Below are 15401 nucleotides of genomic sequence, written 5' to 3'. Positions count from 1 at the left end.
AACACATTTACATTTCTTGATTTCAAGGCACACGATCGCATGGCTCTGTGACCCAGTGACCTAGTCATTACATCTTTGTAGATGTTGTAGCAGGTTTGGAAGACAATGTTGGCTTTGAGGTTAGTGCGTGCAGGTCTATCAGACTGTAAGGGATGCTGTCCTATTTTTTTTTTAGCCCTCCCTTTCTGTCTATCAGCATTGTGTAAAATGCTGTTTAGTGTGGCCAGTTGGCATCCAGAGACAACAGCGAGCAGGGAGTTGCCACTCTCTAGCTTTATTTGTTGATGTGATTTTTTAAGTAGACTTGCTGTATTCTGAATTCAAGCAATATTGCATCACTGGAGGGTTGGGAAGGAGCTGGACATTTCCTTTTATTGTTGCTAAGTGCTGATAGTTTATGATGACAGTGTCCGTCCTTTGTAAATTGACAATCCGTTTGTTGCTATAGAAGGAGATGAGCACTTCTGAAGATTAGTATGCTCTTCTCGTGGAGATAGTTTTTGAAGTGCATATCCAACTTGGCAGAGACAAGTAGTTAGATGTGAAATAACCACTTTCAGTTAAAGTTGAAGATATGCAAGTAGGTAGTTGCTTGCCCTCAATATTAACGCCCAGCTCAGTTGGGCTTCTGAGTTTCACCGAATTTGTAGTCTTCATACCATCCTTGCTTTTATGTTGTGATAAAGGATGTTGAAGTAAATCTGTTTCAATCAAAGGCGAGTAATTTCTGTTGCCCTGAATTCTGGTTTGAGGAGTACGATTTTGTTTATTCTGCAGATGCCCAAGAAATTGCAAAATAATGTAACGATATCAGAATTCACATGGGATTCCAGGCAGAGTGACAGGTCTAGTATGACCCAAGACTTTAGTTTCTTACGTTTTGTGCTTTCCTTACTCTTTGTAGAGGTTTTTACGGGATGGAGCGGGGGAGGGGCAATAACACCATGAAGATGTGAGAAACTCTCTTTTTGTACTTTTAGGCAATTGGCTTTAGTTCATTCATTTGCAGATGCTGCAGAGAATTGCTTTCTTAACATACATTGTTCTTTTTATGCTGCAGCTAGTTTGAGCTGTCTCTCGTTCACGTGTTTGTGATATCCAGCTCCTGATGTTTATAGAATGTGGCACAAGAGGTTCTGTATTGGGGCGCATCACACGTGACAGGAGCTGGGGAAACTACCTGTTCTCCTTAGAAGACTGATTGTGCGGTTGGATTGGAAAGAGGCCAACTGATTGCAGAAACAAGCTCTCTTGTTGTTGACTTAACTTCCGGAGCATCATTTATTATCAAGGTTATAAAATCCCTCTGATCGGTCAGGATTAATCGACATGATGCAGTAGCATCTACACATCACTCTTTGCTGGTGCTGTTGCTGACTGATAGTTGGCCAGTTTCTTCGCATGTGAGCGCTCTTTCTTGTCTTGTATTTTTAATGTACAGCAGATTACTATTGCTCAGACCCCACCATTACCTACTTTAATCCTACATCGGGAAAGTCTGTAATCACACCTAGCTTATCTTCCGTGTGTTATTTACTATGTCAAAAGGGCCTTGTTCCTGAACTGCGCACAGACAACAAAGAAAAGAAATTGGAACAGCCGAGAAGTCCTCCGGAAAATTCAGATTCTACTTTTAAAGGAAACCGGTAAGAAGATTTGCAAAATGTACCGCATTATATGTTCTTTGCCTGAGCTTGTATTTTGTCAGATACTCAGACTATCCAGGGCTATCGGAATGTCAGTTCTTACAGTTTGAAAGCACGGGGCCTGATGTACAAAAGTGGTGTGCAGTTGCAAAGTAGTCTGTGATGCACACCATTTCAGGCTCCGCGACCACTAAACACAAAATTACAATGTACAAAGTGTACTTTGTGATTGAGAAATGTTTTTCCAAAGCACACTTTGCACTCCCTTGAGAGTTGGAAGGCGGGATGGGCTTCAGTGGGGCATCTCGCTCCTCCTTCCAAGTGGCCGTATGATGTATCAGTGGTTTGCAGCTGCTAATATTATTGAGTTAGTTCAGTAACACAAATTGCTGTTTTGCTCTGTACAAGCAGCTGTAATGTGTTCACCAGCTAAGAATACATTTTATGAGCTATCTTTCTTTATTGCAGTGTTTTTAAGTCCTCTGCTTGGTGGTCATTATTTTCTCTGAGGTTCTTTTAAAGAAATAAAAAAATCTCCATCAATGTATGTTTTAATGCCTTCACAAATAAGTAAAAAGAACAGTTGATGGACGGAATGCTGATCAATGAAAACATTCACCCCAGTCACAGGTCTTGGTTTAATCAGTCTTTTTTTTTTTTTGCTTACCACGCCTCTCCAGTTTGGACCCAACAATATGCAAATCATCTGACTCTGCTCTTCATGGGAACAGTCCAGTCCAAACTGTCAAGCCAGATCCTCCCTAGACTGGGAAACAAGCATCCTGAAACCTGTTTTGGGGTATCACCCCTCATTAGCCAGGCTAGCTTAAATCCAGTGACAAAATGAGCACGGGACACACATCTGGGCATAGATATCCTTTCCACTTCATGCAACAACAGCAAAAGGAACAGATGATGGACGGAATGCTGAACAATGAAAACATTCACCCAGTCACAGATCTGGGTTTAATTTGTAGTTTTTTTTTAAAACCGATTTTATAAATCAAGTGACTAGTGTAGAGCAGGGCACTGTACCCCAGCGACTTCTGCACAATCAATACAAAGCATCAGGACTTTGACTTTTCAGAAGGAAAATGAGGATACAGGAAGAGCAATACATGTGGAAAAAAGCCTGTTAGAAACCCCCTCCCCAACTTCCCTCCTTCCTCTGTAGTCGCAGTAACACCCCTCTAGACCCAGCTAGAACATGGCTCCACCCCACACCTCTCACATCCACCCCCCCCATGTTTACAGTCTATCAGCATTGGCGTTAACGGGGTACCATCAGTCCGGATTAAGGGGGCCCCTCTGGCAGCAACCGGCTCCAGCAGCAACCCCCCGGTAGTCAGCCCACCGCTTCCATATTTTAAAATGCTTCTGCAGGCACCCTCTAGCTGTAAAAATAGGGAGCTCTAAACCCATACAAAAGTCCCGACCCTTCTTCTGTATCTACACCAATGGTGGCGTAGGCGCTTTCCACACCCTAGCTATGTCCCTCTTTGCCAATGTGAACCCCAGCAACATTAGAGGGCATTTATAAATGTTGCCTCCGATCCCATCTATAACATGAAGCAATACTGGGTTCGAGGCATGTGGGCTGCTGAATTCATATCTGTGCATAGATCGCCGCCTAGTGTTGGGTCTGGATGATTGCACATTGTTGTCCTGGAAGAGTCTTCGAAGTATCACGAGATAGGTGGCTCCTCACCTGGACTACAGTGCGCATGGGCATCGACTCCATCCCCAGATTGTTTTTTTCCGCCATTGGGTTCGGATGTCTTTGGTTCCCTCTTGTCGGAATCAATAAGAATTACCTTGACTTTACTTGAGACCAAAAGGTCTTTAGGACTTGCGTCGGTATTGTCTTGCGTTCGGCTTCGCAACTTTCCTCGGCTCCAAGCCAAGCTTGTACTTCCGCGTGCTTTTGGCGCGGAGGGCCTAGTCGACGCTCCAGACTCTTCGACCATCCATCATGGAACGAAGTCCATTCGAACGATGTCCGGTGTGTAACTCAAAGTACCCACACATCGACGTCCACCCGGTGTGCAACAAGTGCCTGTCGCCGGACCACGACGAGGCCAAGTGTATGGCCTGTTCAAGGTTCCGGTCCAAAAAAACACTCAAGCTCCGTCGAGCTGCGCGCCTGGAGGCCCAGCAATCTGCACTGGCGCCTACGGACATTTTCGATGCTGGGGAGGTCGAGGATGAAGATATCCAGGACATCTCAGAATCTAACCCCGCGTCGAAGGTCGAGGACGACTACGACGCCGAGGCCGAAGATTTCGGTGAAGTCGTCGAGGAGGTAGGGGACGACGACGGGGCCCTTTGGCCATGGAGGATAGCTCGGACGAAGAGCTTCCTCAAACTGACTCCGGGGCCGTTCAAATCAATAAGGCCCAGGTCGAGGGATCGCCTTCGGGCCTTACCCGAAACCTCGTTGTGAGTTCCTCTGCCCCGCCTGCTGGCCCGGCCACGGACATTGGTACGGATTCACTCCCGGTGCCACAGAAACCGAAAGTGAAATCTACGGTCTCGACGCTAGAGATATCGAAACCGAAAGTGCACATCGCATTGGTCGGATCGAAGACTTCGGAGGCCTCGGCGCCGAAGAAATCTAAGATGGCCGTCGAGCCGAAGAGCCACGTAAAAATGGCCGACCCGAAGGCTACTACGTCGAAGCCGAAAGTTAAGGGGTCGGACGTGGCCGCATCGGCGCCGAAGACTGTCGACGCCGGCAAGGGTCGACTCGATCACAAGAAGACGGTCGACGACCCCAAGAGGTCTCTTACCGACTCGAAGAAGCGGCCAGACGACCCGAAGACCCTCTCTGACCCGCTTCCACACGACAAGGCCAAGGGAGCTGCGCCAAGTGTGTCGACTCCGAGGGGAACCTCGTCGGACTCCACTCCAAAACCGACCTCTAAGGACTCTGTCGAACCGGCACGTCCATCCGCCGCGTTCACAAAGAAGGTTACGGAGTCCCTACAGCGCATTAGGGACGGCGCCGCAGCAGTCGAGCCGAAGGATCCTCCACCGGCCAAGCTCTGGAGAAACCGGCGAAGGCGCCCATGCCGATCCTTTTCACCTTGCCGCCTAAGACGGCGCCGAAAGCTTTCGCTGCTAAACCGGGGGCCGGCGTGCCCGAGAAGGTATCTTCGACGCCGAAGGCATCGTTGGTGGTCCTCGGCCCACGGCCTCGACAACTTTCAGAGGCAGAGCGTCAAGAACATTTCATCGACGCCGAAACGGGCAGGCTTTCCCTCCTGAAGAGGAAAATCACCCCGGAGCCCCAATTGGAGTCGTACAAGTTCCCACTAAAACGGAAGATGGACTCTGCTGGTACTCCAGCCTTGGTGGAGCCCATTTCACCACAGGCTCACGAAGTCTCGCCCACTCACTCCAATGTGGACGCTGGTGAGGGCGACGACGAGGATGAATACAGCTATCCCGTCTACACAGACCCAGAGGATGTGGCAGAGCCCTGGTCTGCTGGTGGTGAGCCTGGGGACCCGCATTCTGGGCAGGACCCTCAGCTCTTCTCCGCAAAAACTTCCCCCACTGAAGACTCTGCGGCTTTCAATGCCCTCATTGAGCGGGCAGCGGCCAATCACAACGTCGAGCTGCATGCTGACCCTGTGGTCGTCGACTTCCTCTTTGACACCTTTTCTGTCTCTGAAAAGACTGTAAAAACTCTGCCAATGCTGAAGGGTGTTTTAAAGCACGCTGCTGAGGTCTTCAAAGAACCCACCAGGGCGAGAGCCATCAACCCGAGGATCGACAAGAAGTACAAGGCGGCGCCCACTGATCCAACTTATATTAAGGGACAGTTGCCTCTGGACTCCCTGGTTGTCTCCAATGCCCGGAAGAGGGCCAACTCGCAGACTACGGGTGATGCTCCTCCCCCAGACAAAGAATCAAAAGTCTTTGAGGCTTCGGGGAAGAGGGTGGCAGCGCAGGCAGCCAACATATGGCGCATCTCTAACACGCAGGCGCTCCTGGCGCGTTATGACAGGGCACACTATGATACCCTAGAGACCCTTTTGCAACACCTACCCGATCAATATAAGGAAGGGGCTGAAATGTTAATACAGGACGGGAAGCTGATCTCCAACGCTTCCATAAAGTGCGCTCTGGACGCGGCTGACACCGCCGCATGCGCAATTAACACTAGCGTTATGCTTCGTAGACATGCCTGGCTAAGGATATCTGGGTTCAAGCCGGACATTCAAACCACCATCTTGAACCAAACGGTCAACCCAGATCACCTGTTTGGCCCTGAGGTTGATACCACCCTTGAGAAGATGAAGAAGGACACCGACACTGCAAAATCCATGGGTGCCTTGCAGTCCCAGCAGTTTCGGAGTGGGTCCTTTCGTCGCTCCAATATTAGAGGCACCTCAAGGGGTCAACTTTCGCAGTCCGCGCAGTTCTACAAAGGCAACACCCAGACTACTTATGCCAACAAGGGTCGAGGTGGATACCGCGGCAACAACGCCAAGGGCAGAGGACGTGGCAACAACAGCTCCAGGTCCTCTACCGCCAACAAACAGTGACGCATTGTCACTGCCCCCCGACCACACAACACCGGTCGGGGGAAGACTCCAGCAGTTCCTGCCCGTGTGGAAGTCCATCACCACGGACAGGTGGGTCAGAAAGCTTATCCAATTTGGTTATTGTCTGGAGCTCACATCCACTCCACCCAACATACCCCCAAGGCACCGTCCTATGTCCGGCGAGCACTTGCACTTATTGCAGCAGGAGGTCACAGTCATGCTGCAAAAAGGGGCAATAGAGCTCGTGCCCTTGCAGGAAAGAGGCTCGGGAGTTTACTCCCTGTACTTCCTGATTCCAAAGAAGGACGGATCCCTCAGGCCCATCCTGGATCTCAGGCCCCTCAACTTTTACATCCTGTCCGAACATTTCCACATGCTAACACTGCAGCAAGTTCTCCCACTGCTTCAACAGGGAGACTTTCTGGCAACTCTGGACCTGAAGGATGCGTACTTCCACATTCCGCTACATCCTTCACACAGAAAATACCTCAGGTTCACCATCCAAAACCAGCACTACCAATTCAAGGTTTTGCCTTTCGGGGTCACCACGGCACCCAGGGTATTCACAAAGTGCCTGGCGACGGTGGCGGCACATCTACGACGTCACAACATCCACGTCTATCCCTATCTGGACAACTGGCTCATCCAAGCGAAGTCAGCCCAACAGTGTGCCGACCACGTGTCCCAAACCATTCACCTCCTGCACGATCTGGGATTCTCACTGAATTACCCAAAGTCCCACCTCCAGCCCGCCCATGTACGGCAGTATCTGGGTGCGACCATAGACACTCTGGCGGCCACAGCCCAGCCAAATTCAGTGAGAGTCGGCAGCATTCAATCGCTGATCCAAAAATTCAGACCTCAACACTCGCTTCCAGCAAGAGTGTTCATGCAGTTGATAGGCATGATGGCCTCCTGGATCTCCATTGTCCCGCACGCCAGACTACATATGCGTCCGCTTCAGGAGTGCTTAGCACGTCAATGGACTCAGGCTCACAACCAGTTGAAAGACCTAGTGTTGGTGAGCGGTCGGGCATACAACTCTGCATTGGTGGAATCCACGAAACCTTTGCAAGGGCCGACCGTTCCAAGAGCCTGTGCCAGAGATTATCCTGACCACGGACGCCTCTCTCCAGGGATGGGGAGCGCATGTACTCCAATACACTGTGCAGGGACTGTGGACGCAGCAACAGGGGAAGATGCACATCAATGTTCTAGAACTGATGGCGATCTTCATGGCACTGAAGGCTTTCAAAGCACATCTATGCAACAAGGTCGTGTTGATTCGGACGGACAACATGACGGCAATGTACTACATTCAAGAGCAGGGAGGCACACACTCTCCGGTGCTGTCTCATCTGGCTCAGAGCATGTGGAAGTGGGCCATTCAGAGGAACATCTTCCTCATGGCAGAGCACCTCCCGGGCAAGGACAATCAGATGGCGGACCTGCTCAGCAGGCACAGCCACCAGATGCACGAGTGGGAGATACATCCATCAGTACTCCAGCCGTACTTCCAAAGGTGGGGTCATCCAGAGATAGACCTGTTCGCCACAAAAGAGAACGCAAAATGCCAAAGCTTCGCCGCCAGGTTCCCACACCCACAGTCGCAGGGCAATGCGATATGGATGAACGGGTCAGGCAAATTTGCGTACGCTTTTCCCCCAGCACCTCTGATACCGCTGGTGGCACGCAAGCTCAGGCAGCACTCAACGACTCTCATCCTGGTTGCTCCAGCGTGGGCTCGCTAACCATGGTACACCACGTTTCTAGAACTGTCCGTGGTACCGCATCAAAGGCTACATCTCACACCCAGCCCTCTGACGCAGAGCCATGGCGACATTCAGCATCCAGATCCGCAACAGCTCAACCTGGCGATCTGGCTCCTGAAGTCCTAGAGTTTGGCTACTTAAACTTACCTCCCGACTGCATGGACATCATTCGGGAGGCGAAGAAGCCCACTACTAGAGCCTCCTATGCGGCAAAATGGAAGCGGTTTGTCATTTATTGTGCGAACCACAGCATTAACCCGCTGGATGCTTCTATTCAGAACATCATCTGTTACCTTTTCCATCTGTACAAGTGTAATCTGGCCTATACTTCCATTCGCATTCATCTGTCTGCAATGGCCGCTTATCTCCAAAATAGACAGCACCTTTCACTCTTCAAGGTGCCTGCCATCAAGGCTTTTTTGGAAGGCCTCAAACGAGTCATTCCACCACGGACTCCACCAGCTCCTGAGTGGAACCTCAATGTGGTTCTTACCAGGCTGATGGGTCCTCCCTTTGAACCACTGCATTCATGCGAGATTCAGTTCTTGACATGGAAAGTGGCTTTCCTTGTAGCAATTACATCGCTACGGAGGGTTAGTGAATTACAAACCCTCATAATCCAAGAGCCATTTATCCAAATTCATTCCAACAGGGTGGTGCTCCGCACTAACCCTAAGTTTCTGGCCAAGGTTGTGTCTCAGTTCCACATCAACCAAACAATCGAATTACCTGTTTTCTTTCAAAATCCTGAATCATTGGCGGAGCGGATGCTCCATACCCTTGATGTTAAACGGGCCCCAATGTATTACATTGATAGGACCAAGGATTTTAGAAAAACTAAGCAACTCTTTGTCGCCTTTGCACCGCACCACAAAGGTAATCCTATTTCCAAGGCTGGTATTGCTAGATGGATCGTTAAATGTATTCAGATCTGCTATCTAACAGCAAAACGCACTCTTACCATTCCGCCAAGAGCCCACTCCACCAGGAAGTTGGGGGCCTCTATGGCGTTCCTTGGAAACATTCCTTTGGAAGACATATGTAGAGCAGCCACATGGTCTACCACACATACATTTACTAAGCATTACTGTGTTGATGTGCACTCCAAACAGCAGGCAGCTGTAGGGCAGGCTGTTCTCAAAACACTTTTTCAAACTGCTGCAGCTGGCACGGGCGGCCGCCACTAATGGAGGGACTGCTATTTATTCTATGCACAGATATGAATTCAGCAGCCCACATGCCTCGAACCGAATATGCTACTTACCAGTATGCATCTGTTCTTGGCATGTAGGGCTGCTGACATTCATATCGCCCGCCCTCCTCCCCGGCGCCTGTAGCAGCTGCAGTATTCACATATACTCATAGCATGGTCATCATTCACTGAGTTTCACTCCATCTTGGCCACAATGGCTAAAAACAATCTGGGGATGGAGTCGATGCCCATGCGCACTGTAGTCCAGGGGAGGAGCCACCTATCTCGTGATACTTCGAAGACTCTTCCAGGACAACAATGTGCAATCATCCGGACCCAACACTAGGCGGCGATCTATGCACAGATATGAATGTCAGCAGCCCTACATGCCAAGAACAGATGCATACTGGTAAGTAGCATATTCGTTTTGGTGACCAGGGCAGATCCCAACCCAGCACCTCTGAGAGGCAAAACATCACCCCTCTCCAGAATCGTGCCAGAGAAGTACAATGCCAAACAGTGTGAATCAGAGTCCCTTCCTCACATTCACACCTCAGGCTTACTGGGGAAGCCACCATCCCCGCCCTCCACAACCAGACCCTGGTCAAGTAAACCTGATGGAGATATTTGATTTGGATAAGACGTAGGCGTACCGCTATGGCCGCCCCCTGCGGGGAGGCCAGAGCCTCCGTCCAGTCCTCCACATCAAGTGAGCCAACATCTCCCTCATAGGCCTCTCTAAGTTTTTGCAATGTGAGGGAGCTGTGTGTTACCAGGGATTGATATATCTTAGAGATCTTGTGATCCTGAAGATGCCCCATGAATACCTTGGCTTCCACCGGGCTGAATTCCGCCAATGACTCCAATCCCGCCAGGCAGGGGAAGAGGGCATGGCGGAACTGGAGGTATTTATAGAATTGGTATTTAGGCATATGGAATTGGGCTTGTAGGTCTTGGAAAGACTTTAGGATCAGTCCCCTCACAACATCTCCGAGGGTGAGGGTGGAGATACCGATCCTGTCCCAGCCCCGAAACCCTGACAGAGCTGCTTAGTTGTGGCAAGCGACCATTGTTCCACAAGGGGGCCTTCCAGGTCCGCGTCTTCCACCCCCAAAGCCCCCCCCCACCCCCCTGTCCGCCGCAATGATTGTCGCCAGATCTGAAAGACCAGTTGAGTCGCCGACGGCAAGGCCCTTTCGCACCGGTGCAGAATACAGAATCGTGTGGAGAGAGAGAGATCCCCCATGAGGCGTCGCTCAACCGCGTAGGCCGGGTCATCCCGATTCCCATACCACCACTCATTTAAGATGAGTAGATGTGAGGCCATATAGTAGGATAGGATATCAGAAGTAGCCACACCGCCACAATACGTAGAGAGGAAACATGTTTGCAGGGCGACTCGCATCGCACCACCTGTCCATAAAAATTGCCCTAAGACTGAGTTAACCTGTCTAAACCATTTAGGGGGGATCGGGTAGGGATGGTTCTGCAGCTGGTACAGTAGGCGAGGAAGTGCAACCATCTTAACAAGCATTTGCAATGCAATAGGTCTCGCATTAGGAAAGTTTGAGCTATTGGTATTGTAAATGACACATTTTTTATTCATGTTTTGTTTTTGAAAATAGCGAAATTAATAGCTTTGTCATTTACAATGGCAATATTTATAACTTTCTCAAATGTGACGCCTATAGCATTTGTAATGCAATATGTGTTGTATTTACATGACTTACATGTATTGATATTACAAATAAAATTGGCTTTTAATTTTTTTTCAATAATTAATACTTAAATAAAAGTTATTGTAATTTATAATGGCAATAGCCTAAAGTTGTGTAAATAACTTTTGTGAAGATTATGTTCAGTGTATTTTATTGTGACTAAAATCCAAGAACAGAAGTGAAATATTAACATCTTTTTGTTACATTTGTAATAAAGCTTGAAACATTGAGAGAACATATTTGAACCAGGTGTTGTTAAATGGTTGCACAGATTGATGCTGTGGTGACGCTGAGTGATGGCGAACGAGTGATGCTGTGGCGTTCAGTGATGTTGTGGTAGCATATAGTGATGTTGTGGTGCCCCTGAGTGATGCTGTGGTGGTGCGGAGTGATGCTGTATGCTATTATATGTTTTGTTTTGCTATCCTATCCTTTGATTTGTTATGTTATGCTATGCTGTGTTTTGTTATGCTATGCTGTGTTTTGTTATGCTATGCTGTGTTTTGTTATGCTATGCTGTGTTTTGTTATGCTATGCTATGTTTTGTTATGCTATGTTTTATTATCCCCTTCGCTGCAGGGGTTATTTTCCCGCTGTGCTAGGGGGGGATGGGGGCGCGCACGGCGCTCCTGTGCTCATGACGAGCTCAGCTCGTCATGACCACACCCGTTCCCGTGGAACGCTCAGCACAGCAGGGGAATTATCCCTGCATGCGCGCGTTTCACGGCTCATGACGAGCTGAGCTCGTCATGAGCATGGAAGGAGCTATGCTATGCTTTGTTTTGCTATGTTATGTTTTGTTACGCTATGCTATGTTTTGTTGTGTTTGGTATGCTATGTTTTGCTATGCTATTATGTGTTTTGTTTTGCTATGCTATGTTTTGTTGTGCTTTGTTAAGCTATGCTATGTTTTGTTATGTTTTGTTATGCTATGTGTTGTGTTTTGCTATGCTATGTTTTGTTATGTTATGCTATGTTTTGTTATGCTATGCTATGTTTTGTTTTGCTATCCTATGCTTTGTTTTGTTATGTTATGCTATGTTTTGTTGTGCTTTGCTATGCTATGCTTTGTTATGCTATGCTATGTTTTGTTGTGTTTTATTACTCTATGCTTTGTTTTGCTATGCTTTGATATGCAATGCTATACTTTGTTATGCTCTGTTTTGTTATGCTATGCTAAGCTTTGTTTTGTTCTGTTATGTTGTGTTTTGGTATGCTATGCTATGTTTTGTTGTTGTTTTGTTTTGTTATACTATGTTTTGCTATGCTTTGCAATGCTATGTTTTGTTATTTATGCTGTTTTGTTGTGTTTTGTTATGCTATGTTTTGTTGTGTTTTGCTATGTTATGCTCTGCTTTGTTTTATGTTATGTTATGCTATGTTTTGTTATGTTATGTTATGCTATGTTTTGCTCTGGTTTTTTTTGTTGTGTTTTGTTATACTATGCTATGTTTGTTCTACTATGCTATGTTTTGTTTTGCTGTGCTTTTTTTATGCTATGCTTTGTTATGCTATGCTTTGTTTTGTTATGCTATGCTTTGTTATGCTATGCTTTGTTTTGTTATGCTATGTTTTGTTATGCTATGCTTTGTTGTGTTGTGCTATGCTGTGTTTTGTTTCGTTATGCTTTGTTTTGCTATCCTATCCTATGCTTTGTTTTGCTATGCTATATTTTGTTATGCTATGCTGGTGAGGGTGAGGGAGGGTGAGAGGGGGTGTGAGGGTGAGAGTGTGTGAGGGTGTGAGGGTGAGGGTGTGTGAGGGTGAGGGTGGGTGTGAGGGTGAGGGGATGTGTGAGGGTGAGGGGGTGTGTGAGGGTGAGTGAGTGAGGGTGTGTGAGGGTGAGTGAGGGTGTGTGAGCGGGAGTGAGGGTGAGGGGGGGTGAGGGTGTGTGAGGGTGGGTGAGGGGGTGTGAGGGTGCGGGGGTGAGAGGTTGAGAGGGTAAGGGGGTGTGAGTGTGAGGAGGTGTGAAGGTGAGGGGGTGTGAGGAGGGTGAGGGGGTGTGAGGTGTGTGAGTGGGTGTGTGAGAGTGAGGGGGTGTAAGGGTGAGAGGGTGTGTGAGGTGGCGGGTGTAGGTTGATGAGGGTGGGTGGAGGGTGAGGGTGAGTGAGGGTGAGGGAGAGTGAGGATGTGTGAGAGTGAAGTGGTGTGAGGGTGAGAGGGTGTGTGAGGGGCTTTGTGAGGGGGTGTGAGGGTGATGGTGTGTGAGGGTTGGTGAGTGTGTGAGGGTTGGTGAGTGTGTGGGGTTGTGAGGGTGTGGGTTGTGAGGGTGAAGGGGTGTGATAGTGAGGGTGAGAGGGTGTGAGGGTGAGGGTGAGAGGGTGTGAGGGTGAGGGTGAGGGTGTGTGAGGGTGGGGGTGTGTGGGGGTGAGAGGGTGTGTGAGGGGGTGAGGGTGAGAGGGTGTGAGAGTGAGGGGGGTGAGAGGGAGGGGTTGTGAGGGTGTGTGTCAGGGTGTGGGTGTGGGAGGGTGAGGGTGAGGGTGTGTGGGTGAGGGGGTGTGTGTGAGGGTGTGTGTGTGAGGGTGAGGGTGTGTGTGAGGGTGAGGGGGTGTGAGGGTGTGTGAGGGTGAGGGTGTGTGAGGGTGTGAGGGTGGGTAAAAGGATGTGTGAGGGTGAGGGTGAGATGGTGTGTGAGGGTGGTGTGTGAGGGTGAGGGGGTGTGAGGGTGTGTGAGGGTGAGGGGGTGTGAGGGTGAGGGGGTGTGAGGGTGAGGGTGGTTGAAAGGATATGTGAGGGTGAGGGTGAGATGGTGTGTGAGGGTGAGAGGGTGAGTGAAGGGGTGTGAGGGTGAGGGTGTGAGGGAGGGTGAGGGGATTTGAGGGTGAGGGGATGTGAGGGGGTGAGGGATGTGTGAGGGGAGAGGGTGTATGAGGGTGTGAGGGTGAGGGTGTGAGGGTGAGGGTGTGAGGGGGTGAGGATGATGGGATGTGAGAGTGAGGGTGAGGAGGTGGGTGAGGGGGTGTGAGGGTGAGGGGTGTGTGAGGGTGAGTGAGGGTGAGAGGATGTGAGGGTCCGAAGTAAATGGTGGCAGGGCAGACATCATAAGACTGCGTTGTGACTGCGTTGGTCAGTTTCAGAATCAGGAGGGGCAGAGTCAGCACAGTCTGCGAGGGATCAAAGCATAGCGGAGGTAGCATTGCAGCTAGCAAGTCAAGTGTTTTCAAGCTGAGTGTCCCTAGGGAGATGGCAACACAGCAACAGCATATGAGGAGCAAGGCACGGTAGCTCTTCACTTTCGTCCAGAAATAGGCTTTCACTTTCGTCCAGAAAAAAACCGAGACCTGTGCAGAGAACGCCGAACAAAACACAGCTTCCGCGCAAAATGGATGCAAAACAAACCAGCTCTCGGCATTGCTGTGGTGGGAAGCCAAGGCTCAGACAAATGGTGGTGTGCGATGTGCACGCCCGGGGGGGGGGGGAGAGCGGCAGCCGTTGAAGTCTGATGCCGAGGCACAGACTAATGGTGGTGTGTGATGTGGCTGGCTCTGTGCACGCGCATAGCTCACATGAACTGTATGGGATCCGCAGGCTAGGTAGACTTTTCTTTTCACCTTACTATAATCTCGCCTATTTATCCATGCGTGATATAATAGGCGAGACATAAAAATGGCTGATCGGCCATAAATAGACAGTGGCATATGCAACCGCAACTTCAAATCTTCCTACACCGGATCTAGATTCCGCTCCTAGGCCACCATGGAGGAGTCCGATAGAAACACACCAAGGTACCTCATTCCGTCCATAACCACCCGAACCGATGCCGACCATTCGTCCGCGCCTTACATATACCCCAAAAGCCATAACGTAGATTTGCTGGGATTGAGATAAAGACTAGATAATTCCCCAAAAATCTGCATTATGCGAAGCAGCCGCAGCCTGTCCGATCTATGTTCGAAAGGAAAAATAACACATAATCGGCATATAATGCAATACGATCTGACAATCCATGTGCCCACTTAAAGCCCGTCACCTGTGCATCCATACGCATCCAGGCGGCAAACGGCCCGACTGCCAAGGCAAATAAATACGTGGAGAAGGGGCAGCCCTGCCGGGTGCCCCGCCCAAGAGAGAAAGTGGAGGAGGTAGAGCCAGCTACCTGTACCGACGCAGTAAGATCTGTATAGAGCAGGGAGAGATAGGACATAAAGCGTGGGCCGAGATTCAGTCTTTGCAGAAGAGCACAGAGATACACCTAACTAAGGGAGTCAAAGGCCCAGTCCATATCTGCAAACGGCAGCGCCGCCTGGTCGCAACGCCCTCGTACGGCAGCAATAGCCACCTGCGCACGGCGTATATTGTGCTGAGTCGCCCTTTGGGGCATGAACCCAGATTGATCAGGGGGAATAAGAGTGGTGATTTGGGCCCGCAAACGGTTAGCCAATGCCTTGGCCAATTTTTTGGCCTCCACGCTTAAAAGTGAGATGTGGGGATATGAAGCATGTCGTTCTGGGGGTGTTAGAAATGGGGGTCTCTATTTGGCAATGGCAGGTGCCAATGTCTAAATAGGGACCCTTCTTCCT

At 49.5% G+C, this 15401-nt stretch overlaps 1 protein-coding gene across 1 annotated transcript in view; it reads left to right on the top strand.

Moving 5' to 3' along the window:
- Window positions 1–15401, top strand: part of LOC147750963 (uncharacterized) — a 199901-nt gene that overhangs the window by 61026 nt on the left and 123474 nt on the right. The window contains exon 3 of the mRNA XM_086937406.1: window positions 1549–1646. Within this exon, the coding sequence (XP_086793532.1) occupies window positions 1549–1646 (98 nt within the window). The remainder of the gene's footprint in view (window positions 1–1548; window positions 1647–15401) is intronic.

This window comes from Lissotriton vulgaris, chromosome 1_1 (assembly GCF_964263255.1).
Source record: "Lissotriton vulgaris chromosome 1_1, aLisVul1.2, whole genome shotgun sequence".
Taxonomy (NCBI): domain Eukaryota; kingdom Metazoa; phylum Chordata; class Amphibia; order Caudata; family Salamandridae; genus Lissotriton; species Lissotriton vulgaris.
Note: the sequence above shows the minus strand (reverse complement) of the source record. Positions and strands in the feature narration are given on the sequence as shown.